Source organism: Muntiacus reevesi, chromosome 4 (assembly GCF_963930625.1).
Source record: "Muntiacus reevesi chromosome 4, mMunRee1.1, whole genome shotgun sequence".
NCBI classification, from domain to species: Eukaryota; Metazoa; Chordata; class Mammalia; order Artiodactyla; family Cervidae; genus Muntiacus; species Muntiacus reevesi.
Genome location: NC_089252.1, coordinates 8,342,619 through 8,365,121, shown reverse-complemented (window position 1 = coordinate 8,365,121; position 22,503 = coordinate 8,342,619). Strand labels below are relative to the sequence as shown.

Below are 22,503 nucleotides of genomic sequence, written 5' to 3'. Positions count from 1 at the left end.
AATAAAACTACTAATAAAATTTATGATCCAGTTTTCACAAACCCAAACTATTTTGATGTTTATTTTATGTCTAAATTTATCAGATAATTGGTATGTCAATAAAAACCTTCAAATAGTAAATAATAACACATCATTATTTAAGTTTTATTGTTATTGCCATTAATATAATTCCTTTCTTCAACTTTTTTAATTTAGATTTTTTTTGTTCAAGCCATCTGTTATTTATTTAAAATCCTATTTCTACTTGTTATCTGTTATTAGGTATAAATTCAACTTCATCAATGTCTTTTAAATGCCTAAAGTTTTACAAAGACTTGACATAGCATCCTATTTGTCCTTGACCAAGAATACATTTATTCTCATAAAATTAATTTTTCATCACTAAGTTGATGACTTTTTATTACAACTTTATTATTTTCATTCTGATAAGTGATGTGATGCTAGTCAAAAAGTTTAAGCATTAATCTTAATAATTAAAGTCATGTCATGTTCTAAATTGGATTGTGAAATACTGTTTTCACCTCATATCCCAAACAGGCACCCCAAATGTCAAATCACGTCATCTAAAATTTGATCCCTTAGTTTATTATGTTTAATTGATAGAGAAGGTGTAGTGCCAAGAATGTAATTTTAGTTTCCTATTTTTTCAGAAACCAGAGCCTCACTTAGAGTTGGGAACAGTACTTTTCTACAATAATGGCACAATTATGTGTGTATGAAAAAGCAGTTTTTAGACTTTTTAATCAAAATTAATTTCCAAAGATATTATTGAAGTCTAACATTTTCTTAATGTTGGTTTCTCTTTGAAAATTTAAAGTCATGGAAACTACTTTATAATAGTGCAGTACTATTCAATACTTTGCCATCTAGCCATTTAAAACTAACAATGTAAAAGTAAGTAATTTTCAACCTTGATCTGTAACAAATAGTTTTAAAATACCTCTGATTTTAATTATGTTGCCAACCTCCATTCCCTGAAAATCAAATTGGACATTTATTCAGGTGAGTTTGACTATATTGTACAGTTCTTAATCATGGCATTTATGATATTTTATTACATTCACTTGTCTATATTTGCAATGACTAGCATAGTACCTGGAAGTTGAAAGGTATAGTAAATAAGTGAATGAGTGAATGAATATATGAACTATATCCATCCAACCAAAATTGCCCAAGAAGTGATTTTGTTCCTTCTCAACTGGTAAATTCTCATCAGCTGAGTTGCGATTGATGGCAAAATATCATCAATGTTTCACTTAATATACTTATTTGACAAATATGGTCTGTTTGATTCTAGAAATAGTCCCATGAACCAAGAGAAAGGGTAAATTTATCTAGTGCATGATCTGGTCTTAGGGCTTTTGTGTCGTTCTCAACTTTTCAGGCAAATAGAGTTCTCTTTTTAAAAATTGTGTAGAGAATTCCCTGGTGGTTCAGTGGTTAAAACACAACACTTTCACTGCATGGGGGGCACAGGTTCTACCCCCGGTTGAGGAACTAACTTCCTGCATGCCTTGGGTGTGGCCAAAACATAGAAAAACTAGTGTGTAAATGGACATATTCGCTTTGGCAATTGCAAAGGCTACGTGTTGCTTTTCTGCGTTTTCTGTGTTTAGCTAGAGAGATTGCAGGCTGAACATACATCTGAGTGGGACAAGAGGGAGCTACTTGAAAAGGACAAACAAGGCCTGGAGAGAGAAAATAGAAGGCTGAAGGTCCGGGTGAAAGAAATGGAAGAGCTCCTGCACAGGAGAAATAAATTCAGTGCGAGCTCCGAAGGTCCTGATTTCAAGACACCAGGAGCTGAACTACAGGGGAAAAACAAGGTATGGGACCTCTTTGGGAGCAAATGTCCCCGCTTCCTTTGCATTTCTGCCCTGAGGACTGGTGGGCACGACCTTAGCTTTCACCACTTCAAGTCTGAATACATTTTTTTTGCTATCTCATATCTGATCATTTGATCTTTTCCCATTGTAATATAAAGTATATCTAACATGTTCATGCATAGGAAAAGAGAGCGTGACTAATTTTGTGTGAACATGTTAAGAGTATGACAAATCTGAGAGTTTCAAGCTTTTCTGAAAGGAAGAAAAGCATGAACTTAGGAAACGACCTCTGTGTGTTTGGCTTCCTGTTATAGTTTTGTCTCAGTTATCCAAGCAGTTGATCTTATTTTTCAGTGAGTATTTTTCTCCATTAGTTTGGGCAACTATACAGTTAGGATTTGTTGGAGGCTAAGGTAAATATCCACATAAACATTTAAACATAGCTGGTTCACTCCTCTTTGATTTCATTTTTTAGTCTCAGAAAAATTATTTTTAAGTCAGTTAAACACATCATGTTACAAATAACCTTTATAGGGTATGACATAAATGTTAAAACCTGAATTCCAGTCAAATTTTGACTTTGGAAAAGTTAGCTTGCTTTGCAATTTTGTCCTAAAGCCAATAGAGTATTTACTGCTCTGGGTGTAATTTTTTTGATACATGGCTTTTAGACTTTAAAAACATTCTCTTAGCGGCAGTTGTAATGTATATGTGTTAGTGTCAATGTGTTGCAAAACACACACAGCTTGTTTCTGTTTCTCCCATGAAAGTAGCTATGGTACCTTAATGTTCCTGCTAGCTTTTTCACTCAATTCCTTTAACAATGAGTTAAAAATGAGTTTGAAAAGTTCATATTTTTTGAGTCATATAAATACTTCATATTCACATCAGCTGTAAAAGCTAAATGGGCAGAAAAATTGAATTCCATATTACTTTTCTTTATTCTTTGTGATTTTAGGGATTTATTGCAAATATAAGATTAAATTGGATTAGTGTCTCATGACTTGGTGATGCAAATATCTAAAGTTAAGTGTTATAGTCAGTGATCATAATTTTCTATTGTACAGATTCATAAGCCATCAGTAATGGTATATGCTTCTAACATATGCACAATGGATAAATCTGCAGAGAGTGTTTTGCGGCTTGCCACTCATGAAAGCACAGAATTATTTCAATTATGGGGCAAGTTTCGATCATCAAAATATCTGTTTCCCTTTGATTCACTGAACAGAGCAAGCACTTATTTATATTATACCCTGCGCCAGTCACTGCTCTGGATGCTGGTGATGTGGAGATGACTGAATCATTATCCTAGACTAGCGTGGGCTTAGTGTCTGTCTAGGAAGATATTACACATCCATTGTTATCAATAACACATTGTGATGATGGCTAAGAGCAAAGTGGAATGGGAACATGAAAGAAGTACTTCATTCTATTCCACTTTGATGCCTTTCTGGTTATATCCTGCTGGTATAGCATAAACTGTGTCTGTTAGGAAGTGTGAGGGCTGACTGGGGCCTGTTTGGAGCTGATGTGTGCGTGCATGCTCCGTTGCTTCCGTCTTGTCCAACTCTTTGCGATCCTGTGAACTGTAGCCCGCCAGGTTCCTCTGTCCATGGGATTCTCCAGGCAAGAGTACTGGAGTGGGTTACCATGCCCTCCTGTGGGGATCTTCCCGACCTAGGGATCAAACCCACGTCTCCTGTAGCTCCACCGAGCCACCGGGGAAGCCCTTGGAGCTGTTATATATGCCAGTGTGCCTTATCATGTTAGCAGACCACTCTGAGTTTAGACCTGGGCTCTTGGGACCAGTGTAGTTCTTTGGTTTAGAAGTAGACAGAGCTTGGAAACCAGGAAGATTTTGGAAGACATGAACAACTGATTGGGTGTGCTCATCAATCACAAGACTATTCCTTAAGTATATATCGATGGTGACTGCAGCCATGAAATTAAAAGACACTCTTTGGAAGGAAAGTTATGACCAACCTAGACAGCATATTTAAAAGCAAAGACACTACTTTGCCAACAAAGCTCTGTCTAGTCAAGGCTATGGTTTTTCCAGTAGTCGTGTATGGATGTGAGGGTTGGACCGTGAAGAAAGCTGAGTGGCAAAGAATTGATGCTTTTGAACTGTGGTGTTGGAGAAGACTCTTGAGAGTCCCTGGGACTGCAAGGAGATCCAACCAGTCCATGCTAAAGGAGATCAGTCCTGGGTGTTCATTGGAAGGACTGATGCTGAAGCTGAAACTCTAATACTTTGGCCACCTCATGCGAAGAGTTTACTCATTGGAAAAGACCCTAATGCTGGGAAGGATTAGGAGCAGGAGGAGAAGGGGATGACAGAGAATGAGATGGCTGGATGGCATCACCAACTCAATGGACATGGGTTTGGGTAAACTCCGGGAGTTTGTGATGGACAGGGAGGCCTGGCATGCTGTGATTCATGGAGATCGTAAAGAGTCAGATACGACTGAACTGACATCATTTTGATGACTGGGAGAAGGTGTTAGTGAATTTTTTTTAACCTTCTTCATTAAGAATTCAGACTCACAACTTAAATTAAAGGTGTCCCAGGTGGCACTAGTAGAAAAGAACTCATATGCCAATGCCAGAAACATAAGAGACTTGGGTTCAATCCCTGGGTGGGGAAGTTCCCCTGGAGGAGGGCATGGGCAACCTACTCCAGTCTTCTTGCCTGGGAAATCCCATGGACAGTGCAACCAGGCAGGTGATGGTTCATAAGGTTGCAGACAGTCAGACAGGAGTGAGCGACTTAGCACACACGCACTTAAACCAAAACAATTACCTGTCATGGAGCAGCCGCAGATCATAATCCTTGGGGCCACAGAAATCTTTCCAGATCAAAATATCAAGGTTCGGATGTCTCTCAATATCAAATGAATCAAAGCTTCATATAGAACAAGCCAAAGTCCAGGAAATCATGTAGATGTTATTATAACACAAATCCAAATTGTGGTTTTAACATTATTTCAATAAAACTAATCTGTATGTGTAAAATTATGTGCATCAGTACCATATAGGAATAACATGTTTGTATATATATGTATATAAGTGCCCTATAGAATTAGCATATATCTAAATGCATAAAAATACTGTGTATGAATAAGATGAAGAAATGGATGCTGGCATATAAGAGACACGGGCTTCCCAGGGGTGCTAGTGATAAAGAACCCACAGTCAAAGCAGGAGACGTAAAATATGTGAGTTCGATCCCTGGCTTGGGAAGATCCCCTGGAGCAGGGCATGGCAACCCACCCCAGTATTCTTGCCTGGTGAATTCGATGGACAGAGGAGCCTGGCCGGTTGCAGTCCACTGGGTCGCAAAGAGTTGGACATGACTGAAGCAGCTTAGCAAGGGCATATAAGACGCACAATGGTAAATGTCACTCATTGCATGCAGAGAAACTACTGCTACTTTTTTTAGCCCCAACATCTCAAGTTTCCATCTTATGATGGCTTATTATATATTTTAAATTAGTAGAATAGCCTCTCTATATAATTAGATTAACAGGTAGCCCAGCTGGTAAAGAATCCACCTGCAATGCAGGATACCCCGGTTCGATTCCTGGGTCAGGAAGATCCCCTGGAGAGGGGATAGGCTACCCACTCCAGTATTCTTGGGCTTCCCTGGTGGCTCAGACGGTAAAGAATCTGCCTGCAATACGGGAGACCTAGGTTCGATCCCTGAGTCGGGAAGATCCCCTGGAGGTGGGCATAGCAACCCACTCCAATATTCTTGCCTGGAGAGCCCAGTGGACAGAGGCGACTGGTGGGCTACAGTCCATGGGGTGTCAAAGAGTCAGACACGACTGAGTGATAATCAATATGGTCATTTTTAAAGTGCTAAACTCATAAATCTCATACAAACATAACATGAACACATGTGAAAGGTTTTATTTCATCCATCCACTCCTGAGTCAACCAGTAAGATAATATAGCAGTTGAAAGAAGGCTCTAAGTAACAGACAGGGCAACCAGAAATGCGTAAATGAATTTGGTTATCAGATGCAAAGCTGATTTATTTTTCCCACAAGGGATAAAGAAATAGATTGCACTTCCACCAGGCAAAATTAGTCTGCATCTCTGTGGATGAGAATTATATGCATTGCTGTGGGTTATCTAAAAAGTACACGGTTGTGTGTACAATAGCCTGTGAAAGCTGCAGATCCCCTCAGAGTGATAAAACCCTAGCTGGAGAATGGTGTTAGAAAGGACCATCTTTCCCAGGGCTCAGTGAGAAGAAAAAAAGCCAAATAAACAGCCGTAAGGACTTCACTAATTTGAATCCTTTTCTGAGCTCTTATCTGTCCTATTTCTCCCTCTGTTCGTGTCTTTGAACTTCAGGACAGAGAATAATGTAAGAGAACTTGATTGAAAGGAAAGGAAAGGAAAAGTGGGGTTTGTGACCACCATAAAGTGATGAAACATAACAAAACAACCGAAGAGGAAACAAGCATGCATTACCTAATATTTATCAAAATATGTCATGATTTTGCTGTAACGGGGAAAAGTAGAAGTGCAATTCCCAAGAATTTTGGAAAATAGGGTACCCTGTAGGGCTAATGTGGTTTCTTCAGCGTATGGTGGAGATGTCTGTGCTTGTGAAGCCTTAATTCTCTTGATATGCAGTATAGGTATTTTCCATTGCAAACCATACTTTTTCAAGTGAAATATCATCGGAAAAAGTGGTCAGTATTCTACCGAGCAAGGCCCCATGGCTAGTCGACATGCCTCATGAAGGGCTTTGGAAGCCTGTTTTCTTAAATCATTCTGGCAACTGATTCCCTTCATTCAGGTCACATACGGGGTCATTCTCAGAAAGTTAATGTGACAGAGTGGTAATTGATGTGTCTCAGGAAAATGATGAATTAATCCCAAAGTGGAAAGGCCATCAAAGTCAATTCCTAATGAATTTACTTTACTGAAAGTGTCCATTCTTTGAACAGAATTGGCATTATGTATATTTTGTTTAGCAACTTTGTCTTCAGAAACGTATTATTTCCATTCAGTGGTGTAGCAGGCTCTTAACTTTAACTTTACTCCATTCATTATCATTGTTTTAAAGCTTTCTTCTACTCATATATTTGTTGAACCATTTAAGAATAAACAATAATTATACCTATTCTTTTGTTATTGGAGTAATAAATATAGAACACTATAATTTGATGTTATTAGATTTATTATATTATCTTCTTATATTTTCCTTTAGCTGTTCTTACTCCACTTTGCTCTGAGATACACTAGAAATTTCAACTTTTAAAATAGTTATTAGTAAATACTTATATAACTGTATTGCTTCTTGGGCCTTTTGGCTAAGATCAAGTGTAAGTACTTATATAACTATAGAGACGTTTAGATATGGAAAAATATAACAAAAGTATGTTAAATATGCTATATCTTATTAATAAAAATGAATAATTTATTTTGAAGAATAGCATGTATACCACACTATTAAACCCTAGGCCACACAGAGGACATTCTTCAAAATAAATTATTTACTCATGATACTGAAAAACACATCCACGGTTTTGTGTCCACTTTAACAAAGGTGAATGGAATTATGTAGATTGAGCAAAACAATGTCGTCTTGCCTAAGAAATCCTGAAGTTAGCAGAGATAAAGATTCTTAAGTACCATTTACAAATATCATAAGGATGGTATCTACTGAAAGTGTCCCACTGAATTGAAATAAATCAATATATTGCAAAATAGGGTGGCATTTACTTTAATATAATATGATTGCTTTCACCTTCTCTCAAATAAATACACACATGCAGATATACACACGTACATGCACACACACAAAGTGAATTGATTTCTACAGAACTAATACTAAAATAGGAGTATTAGTTTTCTTTCCCTTTTGTGATTCTCTACTGGAGCAAAAGTGCACACATAAGTTTTTATATGCACGAAGCAGCATTTCTGGGAATAAATTATTTGCGTGTGGAGTTCTACTTTCTCTTACTAAAACACCAAATGCTGTCATGTCTTGTGAAATTAAAATCATGAACATTAAATCTCAGTCCACGTGTTTGGCACATCCTCACAAATGTTTAGCAGATCATTAAATGAATGTGTGTGTTTATGTTTTGATTTTCATTACTTAAATTTTACTGTATCTTTTCATTTATCTTCAATTCTCATCCTCTCTCTTTTATTCTATTACAAGGCAAGTGTGAGAGGGCAACAAAGTCTGTAGGGTTAATGGGATCTTTTATCAGCCTTTTAAACCTCCTTTTTATGTATCAGATAAATAATATTTATCCCATAACCAATTAAAATGAAGATGCAAATTTTGACTCTTTAGGTCACTTATATTTTACAGAATTAGAACTTCATGAAATTTTATAGGTTGTGATATTCAGATATGAAATTACATCTCATTTTGTATTTTATATGACTGGCATACTAATAATCTGCTATATTATTATAAAATGATTGGCAGTTCCCATAGATGTTATCAGTTGATTTATATATTAGTTTGATTTAAAACAGTGATAAAAATAATATTTAGCTTCTTATTTAAAATGACAAAATGCTATGGTTATAATATTTCTTAAAATTAAAAACCAAATTAAAAATAAAGCTATAAGACTAGAGGAAAATTCAAATACCTTTAATGGGGCTGAGACATTCCCAAATTTTTTTTTCTTATAGTGAAATGACAGTACATGAAGCTAACCATTTTTTAAAGTCTTCATTGTATTTGTTACAATATTGTCTCTGCTTTAACTGTTTTTGGTGTATCGGCAACAAGGCATGTGGGATCCTAGCTCCCTACCAGGGACGAACCAGCACCCTCTGCATTGAAAGGCGAAGTCCCAACCAGTGGACCGCCAGGGATGCCCTGAAGTTAACTGTTTTAAAGTGAATAACTTGATGACTGTGGCTTTGTAGTAGAGTCTGAAGTCAGGCAGGTTGATTCCTCCAGTTCCATTCTTCTTTCTCAAGATTACTTTGGCTATTCGAGGTTTTCTGTATTTCCATACAAATTGTGAAATTATTTGTTCTAGTTCTGTGAAAAATACCATTGGTAGCTTGATAGGGATTGCATTGAATCTATAGATTGCTTTGGGTAGAATAGCCATTTTGACAATATTGATTCTTCCAATCCATGAACACGGTATGTTTCTCCATCTGTTTGTGTCCTCTTTGATTTCTTTCATCAATGTTTTATAGTTTTCTGTGTATAGGTCTTTTGTTTCTTTAGGTAGATATACTCCTAAGTATTTTATTCTTTTTGTTGCAATGGTGAATGGTATTGTTTCCTTAATTTCTCTTTCTGTTTTTTCATTGTTAGTATATAGGAATGCAAGGGATTTCTGTGTGTTAATTTTATATCCTGCAACTTTACTATATTCATTGATTAGCTCTAGTAATTTTCTGGAAGAGTCTTTAGGGTTTTCTATGTAGAGGATCATGTCATCTGCAAACAGCGAGAGTTTCACTTCCTCTTTTCCTATCTGGATTCCTTTTACGTCTTTTTCTGCTCTGATTGCTGTGGCCAAAACTTCCAACACTATGTTGAATAGTAGTGGTGAGAGTGGGCATCCTTGTCTTGTTCCTGATTTCAGGGGAAATGCTTTCAATTTTTCACCATTGAGGGTAATGCTTGCTGTGGGTTTGTCATATATAGCTTTTATTATGTTGAGGTATGTTCCTTCTATTCCTGCTTTCTGGAGAGTTTTAATCATAAATGAGTGTTGAATTTTGTCACAGGCTTTCTCTGCATCTATTGAGATAATCATATGGTTTTTATCTTCCAATTTGTTAATGTGGTGTATTACGTTGATTGATCTGCGGATATTAAAGAATCCTTGCATTCCTGGGATAAAGCCCACTTGGTCATGGTGTATGATTTTTTTAATATGTTGTTGGATTCTGTTTGCTAGACAGTATGGTACTGGCACAAAGACAGAAATATAGATCAATGGAACAGAATAGAAAGCCCAGAGATAAATCCACGAACCTATGGACACCTTATCTTTGACAAAGGAGGCAAGGATATACAATGGAAAAAAGACAATCTCTTTAACAAGTGGTGCTGGGAAAACTGGTCAACCACTTGTAAAAGATTGAAACTAGAACACTTTCTAACACCATACACAAAAATAAACTCAAAATGGATTAAAGATCTAAATGTAAGACCAGAAACTATAAAACTCCTAGAGGAGAACATAGGCAAAACACTCTCCGACATAAATCACAGCAAGATCTTCTATGACCCACCTCCCAGAATATTGGAAATAAAAGCAAAAATAAACAAATGGGACCTAATGAAAATTAAAAGCTTTTGCACAACAAAGGAAACTATAAGCAAGGTGAAAAGACAGCCCTCAGATTGGGAGAAAATAATAGCAAATGAAGAAATAGACAAAGGATTAATCTCAAAAATATACAAGCAACTCCTGAAGCTCAATTCCAGAAAAATAAATGACCCAATCAAAAAATGGGCCAAAGAACTAAACAGACATTTCTCCAAAGAAGACATACAGATGGCTAACAAACACATGAAAAGATGCTCAACATCACTCATTATCAGAGAAATGCAAATCAAAACCACAATGAGGTACCATTACACGCCAGTCAGGATGGCTGCTATCCAAAAGTCTATAAGCAACAAATGCTGGAGAGAGTGTGGAGAAAAGGGAACCCTCTTACACTGTTGGTGGGAATGCAAACTAGTACAGCCACTATGGAAAACAGTGTGGAGATTTCTTAAAAAACTGGAAATAGAACTACCATATGACCCAGCAATACCACTTCTGGGCATACACACTGAGGAATCCAGATCTGAAAGAGACACATGCACCCCAATGTTCATCGCAGCACTGTTTATAATAGGCAGGACATGGAAGCAACCTAGATGCCCATTAGCAGGTGAATGGATAAGGAAGCTGTGGTACATATACACTATGGAATATTACTCAGCCATTAAAAAGAATTCATTTGAATCAGTTCTAATGAGATGGATGAAACTGGAGCCCATTATACAGAGTGAAGTAAGCCAGAAAGATAAAGAACATTACAGTATACTAACACATATATACAGAATTTAGAAAGATGGTAACGATGGCCCTATATGCAGGGCAGAAGAAGAGACGCAGAAGTACAGAACAGACTTTTGAACTCTGTGGGAGAACGTGAGGGTGGGATGTTTTGAAAGAACAGCATGTATATTATCTATGGTGAAACAGACCACCAGCCCAGGTGGGAGGCATGAGTCAAGTGCTCGGGCCTGGTGGGCTGGGAAGACCCAGAGGAGTCGGGTGGAGAGGGAGGTGGGATGGGGGACCAGGATGGGGAATACATGTAACTCTATGGCTGATTCATATCAATGTATGACAAAACCCACTGAAAAAAAATAAAATAAAAAAAGAAAAATAAAAATAAAGTGAATAACTTAGTGGCATTTGATAAATTCTCAATGATGTACAACCACTACTGATTCTAAAACATTTTCATCATTCCCAAAGGAAGTCCAATAAGCATTATATAGGAATTCTCCCGAGATGCCAGGAACCACAGATTTCCTTTCTATCTCCATGGATTTATCTGTTCTGGCTGTTTCACGTGAATGGAATCACACACATGTAACCTTTTGTAGCTGGCTTCTTTAACACAGGGTTTCCCGGGTCCCAGAACTGTGCAGCAAGCATCAGCACTTTCTTTCTTTCTTTGTTGGCTGTATAGTATTTGATTGTTGGATAGACCACAGTTTGTTCATCCACTCATGGGCTGATGGATACCTGGATTGTTTCCATCTTTTGGTTCTTTTGAACAGAGCTATTAAGAACAGGAGTGTACATGTATTTATTTGGGTACTGGCTTTCACTTCTTTTTGGTATAGATAGGGGTAGAATTTCTGGGTCATATGGTAATTATATAACTTTGGAGAGACCAACAGTGTTTATTTTACATTGACTGAGCCATTACTTTTCCAGTACAACATGTGAGAATTCTTATTTTCCCGTATCCTCCGTGACACCTGTTCTTTTTTGGTTTTGTTTCTGTGTTTTTAAAATTATACCCACCCTACTGGGTGTGAAGTGGCAAATCTTGTTGTGGTTTTGATTTGCATTTCCCTCATGACTAACAATGTTGGAAATATTTCATGGGCTTCTTGGATACTTCTGTCCTTTCTTCAGAGAAATGTCTATTCCGGCCATTAGCCCATGTTTAAATAAGGCTGTTTGCCTTTTTGTTGTTGAGTTGCGAGAGTTTTTTGTATATTGTGAATATTAAACCCTTCTCAAATATATGACTTGCAAACATTTTCTACCAATCTTTAGCTTATCTTTTCATTTTCTTGATAGTGTCTTCTGATGTATGCAGTTTTTTTTTTGCATGCAGTTTTTAATTCTGATGAGTGCCAGTTTATTTTTTCTTTTGTTGTGCATACTTTTAAGGTGTAATTTCTAAGAATCTATAACTAAATCAAGGTTATGATAATTTACTCTTATGTCTTCTTCTAAGACTTTTATAATTTTACATGTTATGTTTAGATCATTGATCTCATTTGAGCTAATTTTTATATATGGCTGTAAGGTAGGGGTCCTACTTATTTGTTTTACATATGGATTTCCAGTTACCTCAGCACAACTTGTCTAACAGACTGTTTTTTCCCTATTGAATAGTCTTGGTACTTTTGTTGAAAGTCAGTTGTTACTAAATGTATGAGTTTATTTTCTGGATTTTCACTTCTATTCCACTGGTTTACAAGTTTACCATTATATCAGAGAATTCACCTTATAGTAAGTTTCAAAATCAGGAAATGTGGTTTCTCCAATTTTGTTCTGCTTTTTCAACATCATTTTGTATATTTAAGGACAGTCGAAATTCCTTATGAATTTGAGGATGAACTTTTCCATTTCTGCAAAAAATGCCATAAAGATTTTGATAGGGATTCCATTGAATCTATAGATGACTTGTGGAAATATTGAGATCTGTTGAATATTTGTGTTTCTCCAAAATTCAGACATAAAAACCTAAATTCTGATGTGATGGTCTTGGAAGTGGGGCCTTTGGGAGATGATTAGGTCTGAGGGCAGAGCCCTCATGAAAGGAATTATTGCCCTTATGCAAGAGGCTCCAGAGAGCGTGTTGCATTATTATTCAATGAAAGTGGTAACTGTTAAATGTGTGATTCAACTCATACATAACAGGTAAATAGGACCAAATATTAAAGAGTGAAACAATGAAACTCACCTGAGATGCTCCCAACACCCAAATTCATGATCCTGTTATGTTTTTGAAAATTTAGCTACTGGTTTAAATAAAGACATTAATTCGTATTCATGAGGACAATGTAATATTTCTTTGGAATTTCAGTTTATTTTTACTAAAATAGCTATTGGCTTCTAGTACAATTTAGTGTACTCTTTCCACTTACTGGATTTATTTCTTTTTAATTCACACAGTTAAATTTAATATGGTGGTTGACATAATTGAGAGATTTTTCATTTCATATTTCTCTGCCACTGGCCATCACTTTGTTTCCCTATCATTTTATTATGCTTAATTTAATGGTGTTTAAATATCCACAGCATTTGGCAGCCTTTCTAATTCTCTCTAAATTCTAGGAAAAAAGAGGAGAGGAAGCACCAATACATCAGTAACTAACAAGAATCATTTCTTTGCTTTTAAACCAGTTTTGATTAATTTTCCATTACGTAGTTCCTTTTGCTCCCTTCTTTTGTGTGGGTGGTTCTATTTCAGTGCAAAGTGAATAGGAAATCAATCAAGAAGCAATAATTACATATCACATTCATATTTCACATTCACTTCTTTTCTATTATTCTGAAAGCTTGTTACTCCATGTATGCTTGGTAGAATTTACATGGTGAAAAGAAGCAATTTAAAAATAGATTAGATGTTCTGATCTCCTAGAGTAGTGTTTCTTAACATTGGATCTTGATCCTATCTGTCCCAGATAGGGTGCTGTCTGAAAATAAAAATCCTGAATTAATAGGCATATGACTTGGGAACTAGAAATGTATATATTTTAAAACAATAAGCTAGGTGATTTTTATGTGCACTAAGATTTGGAAAATCACCATTAACATCTATGTTCCCAAGATACTTTGTAATATTACCCTTTGTAATAACTGTAAATGACTTCAGGTTGTTTCTGATATGGCGTTATTGAAGTGTGTGTGTGTATATATGTATGTGCAAGAGTGTGTGCATGTGTGTGTATTTATGTGTATGTATGTGTATGTGTGTGTATAACTTTAGGAAAGAAGGTGATTGGGATAAATATCTTCTGTTAATGGTAATTTTAAATTATTTCTTTTCAAGGACATTTTAGATGTTATGGTTAATTGAAATAAACATCACAAATGAAATTTGTTTTCTGACCTACTGCACCACTGCTTGACCACCTGATTCTCTTTGCAGTGGAGGCAGGCTAGTGGCTGTTTCAGCGCCGTGTCCTTGAGAGTGTGGGGGACGGGCAGAGACATGTGAGAGGCCCACGGTGCCAAGCTGAGGCTGGTGTAGGGGAGCAGTAGCATATGGAGAAATAATTAGGTGGCAGAGTCTGTATTACAAGAATAATTTTACCTAAAGCCAGTTGAAATTAATTATCCTACTTTAAGACAGATAGATATAATTCAGTTTCTCCCCAAAGAAACTTTATTTGGCACAATGACTGGGAAAGGGGTGTAGCTGGATTGTTTGTTTGTTTGTTTGTTTTAGGTGATATTAACAAGCATCTTATAATTAGACCTACCATTTGGATCTATACACAAGATAGGGAAAGGAGAAAATTCAGATCTACAAATTTTTAAAACCCAAATGTGTCCTACTCTTGAGATAATTATTTGAGTTTTATTGCTTTCTAGTCTTTATATTTAAGTTACTGCTTATTAGCCTAACTCATATCATATAGAAATATTCCTTTCTTTCTTTCTTCTGATTAGATTTGTCTTATTCACTTTTTGCTTATTAGCATGTAATCCATTTTAAGAAAGAAAAATCAGCTCCAGTCTGCTTTTAGTTTTAATGGTTTTAAGGAAACTATAAATGAAGAATTTTTAAAAATGAGTTTAAAAGATTTTCAGCTTTTTCTGTGGTGTGGGGACTATGAGTTTCAAATGTTGTAATCCATCTTACTACTTATTTCATGTGTTTGAAATATAATTTATAAAGAATAAGAGAAGAATATTAAGACACAACTTTATAAAAGGTTTCAAATTATCTCATCTCATCTAGTATAGTATATTTCATTTTAAGTCAGGTAGCATCTACCATTTCATTAGTCTATTATTTGCTCAATAAACATTTACCAAGTACTGTGTCACTCAGAGTTTGACTGTAAGTATCAGAAAATAGATTAAATAACAGAAAAGTATATAATGCAAGGAATCAGATGATCTTGAAAGACTGAGGAAGCAGACTCTGCTATGGACGTACAGGAAAGACTCCTTGTAGACTACCAGGCAACAGATGTAACTAGAAAACTGGTCTCCCATCCCCGCTGCTAGGAAGGTATCAGGAGGATTCAGGGGCTGGATGTCCCTGTTTCCTCCTCCACCTCCATGATCCTTCACTTAGCTTTAAGCTGGGGTAGGAAGTCAGAGGACTTCCCAGAGGACTGGGCCTGCCAGTCTTGTAATTTCTGTTGCCTCTCTCTCCACTGAAATCAACTCCAAATCCAAGTCTGGCTTGAATGCATCTCTTTTCTAGCATCTGAATCTGAATCTGAAGCTCTTAACTACAAGAGAGTCAGGAAAATACAAATGTCTGGCATTTCAAGAGGGAGAACTAGAAGGAGTCTGGAAAAAAATATAGGTATCATCATCTATTGTATATTTTAGACAGTCACAGCCTAGATGGGGATTTAAGGGTAGCAAGACATGCAATGTTACAGGTGTTACAGCTGTCCTGAAAACTACAGTCAAGTCAAATCCTCAGCAAAGATATCTGCAATGGAGAATCAGCATTTCTGTTAAACGCTGCAAATTCGTAGATTCATGTCATTGCTTCTTCCTGGGCAATGATGATTCAGAGGGAGATGAGAAAGATGATAGGAAATAGTTACCTGGAAGAGTGATAGGAGAGCATTCCACACCAAATGAAGAGGGGCAAGAGCTCCATGGCTACTGGTAAAGTTCATACCCTTGGGGGGAAAACAAGTTCCTTGAAGACTACGGATGTTCTTTCCTGAGATCATTTTGTCTCAGGGTTAGGGGGATTTGAGGAATCTTTCCCCAAAGAGAGCTGACGACTTGAACTTGGAAGAAACTTGGAAGAAAACCGAGGCTCTGAGGCTCTACAATCTATGTCTACTCCCTCCCAAGTCCCTGAGTGGGTGAGAGAATTTCAGGGAAGGCTGGTGAGTGTAGGGAGGAGACGAGCTCGGCCAAGTTCACGTGCTGTGGAAGTGGGGGGCAAGCACAAAGAAAGGGCCGGGAGGTTTCCTAAATTAAGCTCCTATGTGCTCCCCTTGGAGGATCTGGCAGTTATACTTGCTGCAGCTAAGGAATTGTCATTTTATGACCTTTTCAAGTTACTTTACCCTCAGATCCTGTTGTTCCTCTGTGTAAATATACTACCCCTGAAATTCGAGCACCTTTCTAGGTTGGTTTAGGGACTTTCTCCATCAATTCAGATTATTCTTGAAGTATGATAATGATATAACATAGCTTCTTGAGTTATCAAGCCTGTGTCAAATGGATATTTCGAAAGCTTTCTGTTAGCATGCTCTGCAAAATACTTGTCGATTATTTCTTTACCTAAGAATGGCTATATTTTGCTCTGAATCCTCATCTATTTTTATTCTTAACATCCTAAAGTACAATCAGTGTTTGCCTTACTCTGGAAATGCAGTTGTTTTTATTGGTATAGTTGTATACCAAGTAGAAAAAGGACAGGCTGACACTCGCTGTGGGACAGTCTGCTCACCCCTTTTGTTTGCCACACTCACAGGATGGAAACACATATTACCTTTCCCCTCTCTTTATATACACAGACATGCAGAGCTACATACAAGAAATCATCACATATGCACATGACAATGTGGTAGGCCAAGTATTAATAAATCTAAGGTGGTAAAGACAATTAGGAAGTTCCTAATTTTTTATTAACATAATGAATGATATTGTCATCTGAGATCAGAAGATATAAAATGTACATATGAATCTCCATTTTATCAAAGCAAAAATTACAAAAAGAAATACATTTGGAGATTCAGCACCCATTCCGTTTTCTAAAGCCTCGGGGATGGTTGGTGTTTTGGGGCCTCTCACATCTATCAGGCTTGCCTGATAGCTCAGTGGTAAAGAAGCCACCTGCCAACGCAGGAGACACAGGTTTGATCCCTGGGTCGGGAAGATCTCCTGGAGAAGGAAATGGCAACCCACTCCAGTATTCTTGCCTGGAAATCCCATAGACAGAGGACCCTGGTGGGCTACAGTCCATGGGGTTACAAAAGAGTCTAATAAAACCTAGCGAGTAAGCAGCATCTCTATTCACTGGCTTCTGTTTAAAACATGCATTGATTTTCCTCTAGGTTCAACTCCATCCCCAAACCTGGGATTAGGACTTATATCCCTTCTTCCTCTAGGTTGAGTAGGTGATTCATGTTTAGCTAATTAAAATATTTAAGTTTCCTGGGCACACACACTAGTATGAGCAAGTAGCCATGTCAGAGACGATTAAGTGTAATGATGCTTAGATTTTTCAGAGAGACACATTTTCTTGTCGGTTAAAATTAGGCCTGAGAAAATGTAGATTTAGAGCTGTAAAAGGCATCTTATCATCACATGGAGCTCCCTGGGAAAGATAGAGCAGGAGCCGGAAGAGGGACCGGCCCGGGAGAAGCACTGAGCCTCTGGCTTCAGCGTAGTCTGCATTTAGATGTCTGTGGGGGACTTCCTTGGTGGTCCAGTGGTGAAGACTCAGTGCTTCCACTGCAGGAGCACAGGTTCAATCCCTGGTTGGGAAACTAAGATCCTACATGCCGTGGGGCAAGACCAAAAAAAATAAAATAATAATTTAAAAATAATTAAAATTAAAATAAGAAAGCGGCCTGCTCTCTTGCCCCAGTTTCTTATTGTCAGGATTCACCCTAACCCAGAGGAGATGGGTGTCTCCCCGGTTCCAGCCTGGAACAGAGGTCACCACACTTAAAACAAAAAGATGTCCCTGGGATTTTCAGTTATTTGGGTCAAGGAATTTTCTTCTTCATGTAAGAATGACTTGAGTTCCCAATAAAATTCCATAATTCAAAATTTATTTCCCAATAAATTAAAACTATTGCAATATTAATAGCAAATATATTCTTTACAAGAAGTGGTTTTTTAAGGAAAATATAGTTTAAGTAAGTTAAAAAAAACTTCTATTTCAAGAAAAATCAGGGAATTAGGATACACAAGTGATATTTGGCTTCTAGCTCTCAAGTGTGTGTTGTATATAAACAGAAAAGGGAAAAGCATTATAGTGATACAGATAGCAACCTACAAATGCAAAAGTCAGTGTGTATTCTCTATGAGGAAGAACCTCAACTTCATGATTGTAGCTGGAAGTAATAGGATTCCCAAGGAGAAGACTATATTCATTTTCTAGGGTTATCATAACAAATCATCACAAGCCTGGTTGCTCAAACATCAGAAATTTATTCTCTGATAGTCCTGGACTATTCTCTGATAGTCCACTTTGAAGTTCAAAGTGGAGGTTTTAGCTAAATAAGATCCTTGTCAAACTTCTGCTATCTAGAATTCTAAGGTGATATATTTGTGTGGTTTAAACCTCTAAGTGTGTTAAAATTTGTTACAGCCACAAGAGGGAACTGTGTGGTACTGTGACTTTCCCCTTGAGTTTGATGCTCTGCCGGGGTTGGGATGTACCTGTCGGTAATACCGCTGCAAACTACACAAAGTGTGAGTGAAGTCGCTCAGTCGTGTCCAACTCTTTGAGACCCCATGAACTGTAGCCTACCAGACTCCTCAGTCCATGGAATTTTCCAGGCAAGAGTACTGGAGTGAGTTGCCATTTCCTTCTCCAGGGGATCTTTCCAACCCAGGGATCGAACCCAGGTGTCCCACTTTGCAGGCAGACACTTTATCATCTGAACCACTGGAATAATATACAGAACACAGCTTCCACTAATTGAGCACACATTAGGTACCATGGCTTGAGCTAGGTACAGTCCCAGCATGACATCATATAAAATATGTTGATAGGTGTTTTTCTTATCATTCTCCTTTTGCTTTTGACGTCTTGTGAGGTTAAGTAACACAGTCAATAAATAAAGGAACCTGTATTCAAAGGCAGGTTTATACTGATGATGAGGGGAAAAAGCATTATTTGAATCATGTTGCTTTCCTGTGAACCAGAAATTAAAGAGCTGGAAGCAACTTTGGTAACAGAATCACATCAAGCTTGCTGTGTGTATATCACCTGGAAAATGATGTCACCCATGAGTAGCCGCCAACACAGAGGCCATGGCACCCGGGGACCTGACTTGCCTGCATATGCTTGGTTGGACTCATAGTAATGAATATGTGGGTTCCAGGGGGAGGCTTTTCAGTTACTGACCATGACAAGGGCTCATCGGCAAAACGTGCTGTTTGTGCAGAGCTGGCTTCGTGTCGTGCTTGTTCGGTGCTGTTTACTGCTGTCGGTGGCATAACCATCGGGGAGCTCTCCTAGGAGTGAAATTATCGAACTTCCTCCTTTACTGAAGTTAGTCTTGTAACTTCTGATGCAGTCTCTGCCCTCCTCTCCCCTCCTTCTCCCCAACACATATCAGATTCTCTATTTCTACTGACTCATTCCTGTTTATCCTCACATAGCAGATTTGGATGGCGATATCAACAATAGTAAGGGCTTCTCAGGTCGCTCACTGCTAAAGAGTCTGCCTGCCAATGCAGGAGATGTTGGTTTGATCCCTGGGTCAGGAAGATCCCCCGGGGAAGGAAATGGCAACCCACTCCAGTATTCTTGCCTGAGAGATTCCATGGTCAGAGGAACCTGGCGGGCTACAGTCCCTGGGACAGAAGAATCGGACACAACTTAGCGACTAAACAACATCAACAATAGGAAAACATCAAAACATGTTGGATCCACAACTTTTCAGACTCGAAAGGACATTTTCATGCAAGAGGATGCAGGGAGATCCACTGACTCTTATCCACCAGGCCCCCACTTTGGTCTTTGATGTCGAGTCCCACGGCCGTTACCTGTTAGCTCGCACTGGGTTTTCTCTACCTGTGAGCTCTGGCCAAGCCCTGCAGAAATGAATTCTCTTGACCCTGTTCCCCCTTAACCTGGCTGAGTTGTAGCAACCTCTTACTTATGGCCAGTGATGCTCAAGTTTTAGTGATGCCCAAAAGCACCCAGAGAGCTTATTAAAACCCAGATTGTGCATGTGTGCATGCTAAATTGTTTCAGTCCTGTCTGGCTCTTTGAGACCCTATAGACCATAGCCCTCCAGACCCCCCTGTGTGTGGAATTCTCCAGGCAAGAACACTGGAGTCAATTGCCATTTCCTTTTCCAGGGGATCTTCCTGACCGAGGGATCAAAACTGCATCTCCTGAGACTCCTGCATTGCAGGCAGATTCTATATCACTGAGCCGCCGGGGAAGCACCTGAAACCCAGATTACTAGTCCCCATCCGCAGGCTTGCTGATTGCTGAGGTCTGTCGTGGGGCTTGAGTACTGGACTTGTGTTTTTAACAAGGCCCCAGGTGACGCTGATGTTGCTGGTCTAAAGACCACACGTTAGGAACCACTGCTACAGCTGCTGCATTCAGAGAGTCAGAGGAAGAACAAACGTTCCCCCACGTGACAGTCCTCTGATCCGGCCATGGATAAGCGTTCTTTTAAGTTCTCCCACCCTCCACGCACCCGCAGCCTCTCCGAGAAGTGTCTTCCACCCCATTGGTCCTCAGCCCTAGCTTCATATGAAACTCACTTGGAGGAGTTATTAAGTTTCAGATACCACCCCCGAGATGGTCATTAGTTCAGTCCAGTCAATCGTTTTTTTAAAGGACCCCTCCTCCACCGAGGGATTCTAATTAGTGCACAGCCAGGGGACCTCCAGCAATGAACCCTCCTACTCCTTTATCCTGGAGGACCTTCCATGGTCTCCTCCCATCACAGTGGCCCAGACAGCCAGGGTTTCCCCAAGCTGAAAGTTATTTTCACTTGTTTATTCTCTCCCTAGAGATGCTTCTTCCCTAAAGGATGACGCAGTGGATGACCTCGGAAGGAGACTCTGCCCCTCTCCTCAGTGCAGAGCTCATCTGCAAAGATGTAACCGCATATCAGGTCAAAAGTCTCGTAATAGTAGAAGGAAACCCACGCGTCACCAAGGCAGCAATTAGGAAAAGCTTACTATGTGCCGCCAGAGACAGTTCATAAACCAAGAGCCCTCAAACCAGTATGGATGAATCTTCAGGAGTATACTCTGATGCATGCATGCATGCTCGGTCGCTAAGTCATGTTTGACTCTATGAGACCCCATGGACTGAAGCCTGCCAGGCTCCTCTGTCCATGGGATTCTCCAGGCAAGTATATTGGAGTGGGTTGCCATCCCCTCCTCCAGGGGATCTTCCCGACCCAGGGGTCGAACCCGTGTCTCCTGCATTGGCAGGTAGATTCTTTACCGTCTGAAAAGCAGTTTATATAAGTGAGGAGAAGGTGACAGTTCATGCTTTACTGAGGTGGGCTATTTGTTAGAGTTTCCTTAAGTGATAGGGAATTGGTTAGCAGTTCAGTTCAGTTCAGTTCAGTCGCTCAGTCATGTCTAACTCTTTACAACCCCATGAATCGCAGCACGCCAGGCCTCCCTGTCCATCACCAACTCCCGAAGTTTACTCAAACTCATGTCCATTGAGTTGGTGATGCCATCCAGTCGTCTCATCCTCTGTCGTCCCCTCCTCCTCCTGCCCCCAATCCCTCCCAGAATCAGGGTCTTTTCCAATGAGTCGATTCTTTGCATCAGGTGGCCAAAGTATTAGAGTTTCAGTTTCAGCATCAGTCCTTCCAATGAACACCCAGGACTGATCTGCTTTAGGATGGACTGGTTGGATCTCCTTGCAGTCCAAGGGACTCTCAAGAGCCTTCTCCAATACCACAGTTCAAAAGCATCAATTCTTTGGTGGTCAGCTTTCTTCACCGTCCAACTCTCACATCCATACATGACCACTGGAAAAACCATAGCCTTGACTAGACGGACCTTTGTTGGCAAAGTAATGTTTCTGCTTTTTAATATGCTATCTAGATTGGTCATAACTTTTCTTCCAAGGAGTAAGCGTCTTTTAATTTCATGGCTGCAATCACCATCTTCAGTGATTTTGGAGCCCCAAAAAATAAAGTCTGACACCATTTCCACTGTCTCCCCATCTATTTCCCATGAGGTGATGGGACCAGATGCCATGATCTTAGTTTTCTGTATGTTAAGCTTTAAGCCAACTTTTTCACTCTCCTCTTTCACTTTCGTCAGGAGGCTTTTTAGTTCTTCACTTTCTGCCATAAAAGTGGTGTCATCTGCATGTCTGAGGTTGTTGATATTTCTCCCGGCAATCTTGATCCCAGCTTGTGCTTCTTCCAGCAGAGCGTTTCTCATGATGTTCTCTGCGTAGAAGTTAAATAAGCAGGGTGACAATATACAGCCTTGATGTACTCCTTTTCCTATTTGGAACC

General features: G+C 38.8%; 1 protein-coding gene across 2 annotated transcripts in view; it reads left to right on the top strand.

Annotated features, from left to right (window-relative positions):
- Positions 1–22,503, top strand: part of CCDC102B (coiled-coil domain containing 102B) — a 238,406-nt gene that overhangs the window by 99,310 nt on the left and 116,593 nt on the right. For both annotated transcript variants that reach the window (XM_065935113.1, XM_065935114.1), the window contains exon 6: positions 1,617–1,826. In XM_065935113.1, the coding sequence (XP_065791185.1) occupies positions 1,617–1,826 (210 nt within the window). The remainder of the gene's footprint in view (positions 1–1,616; positions 1,827–22,503) is intronic.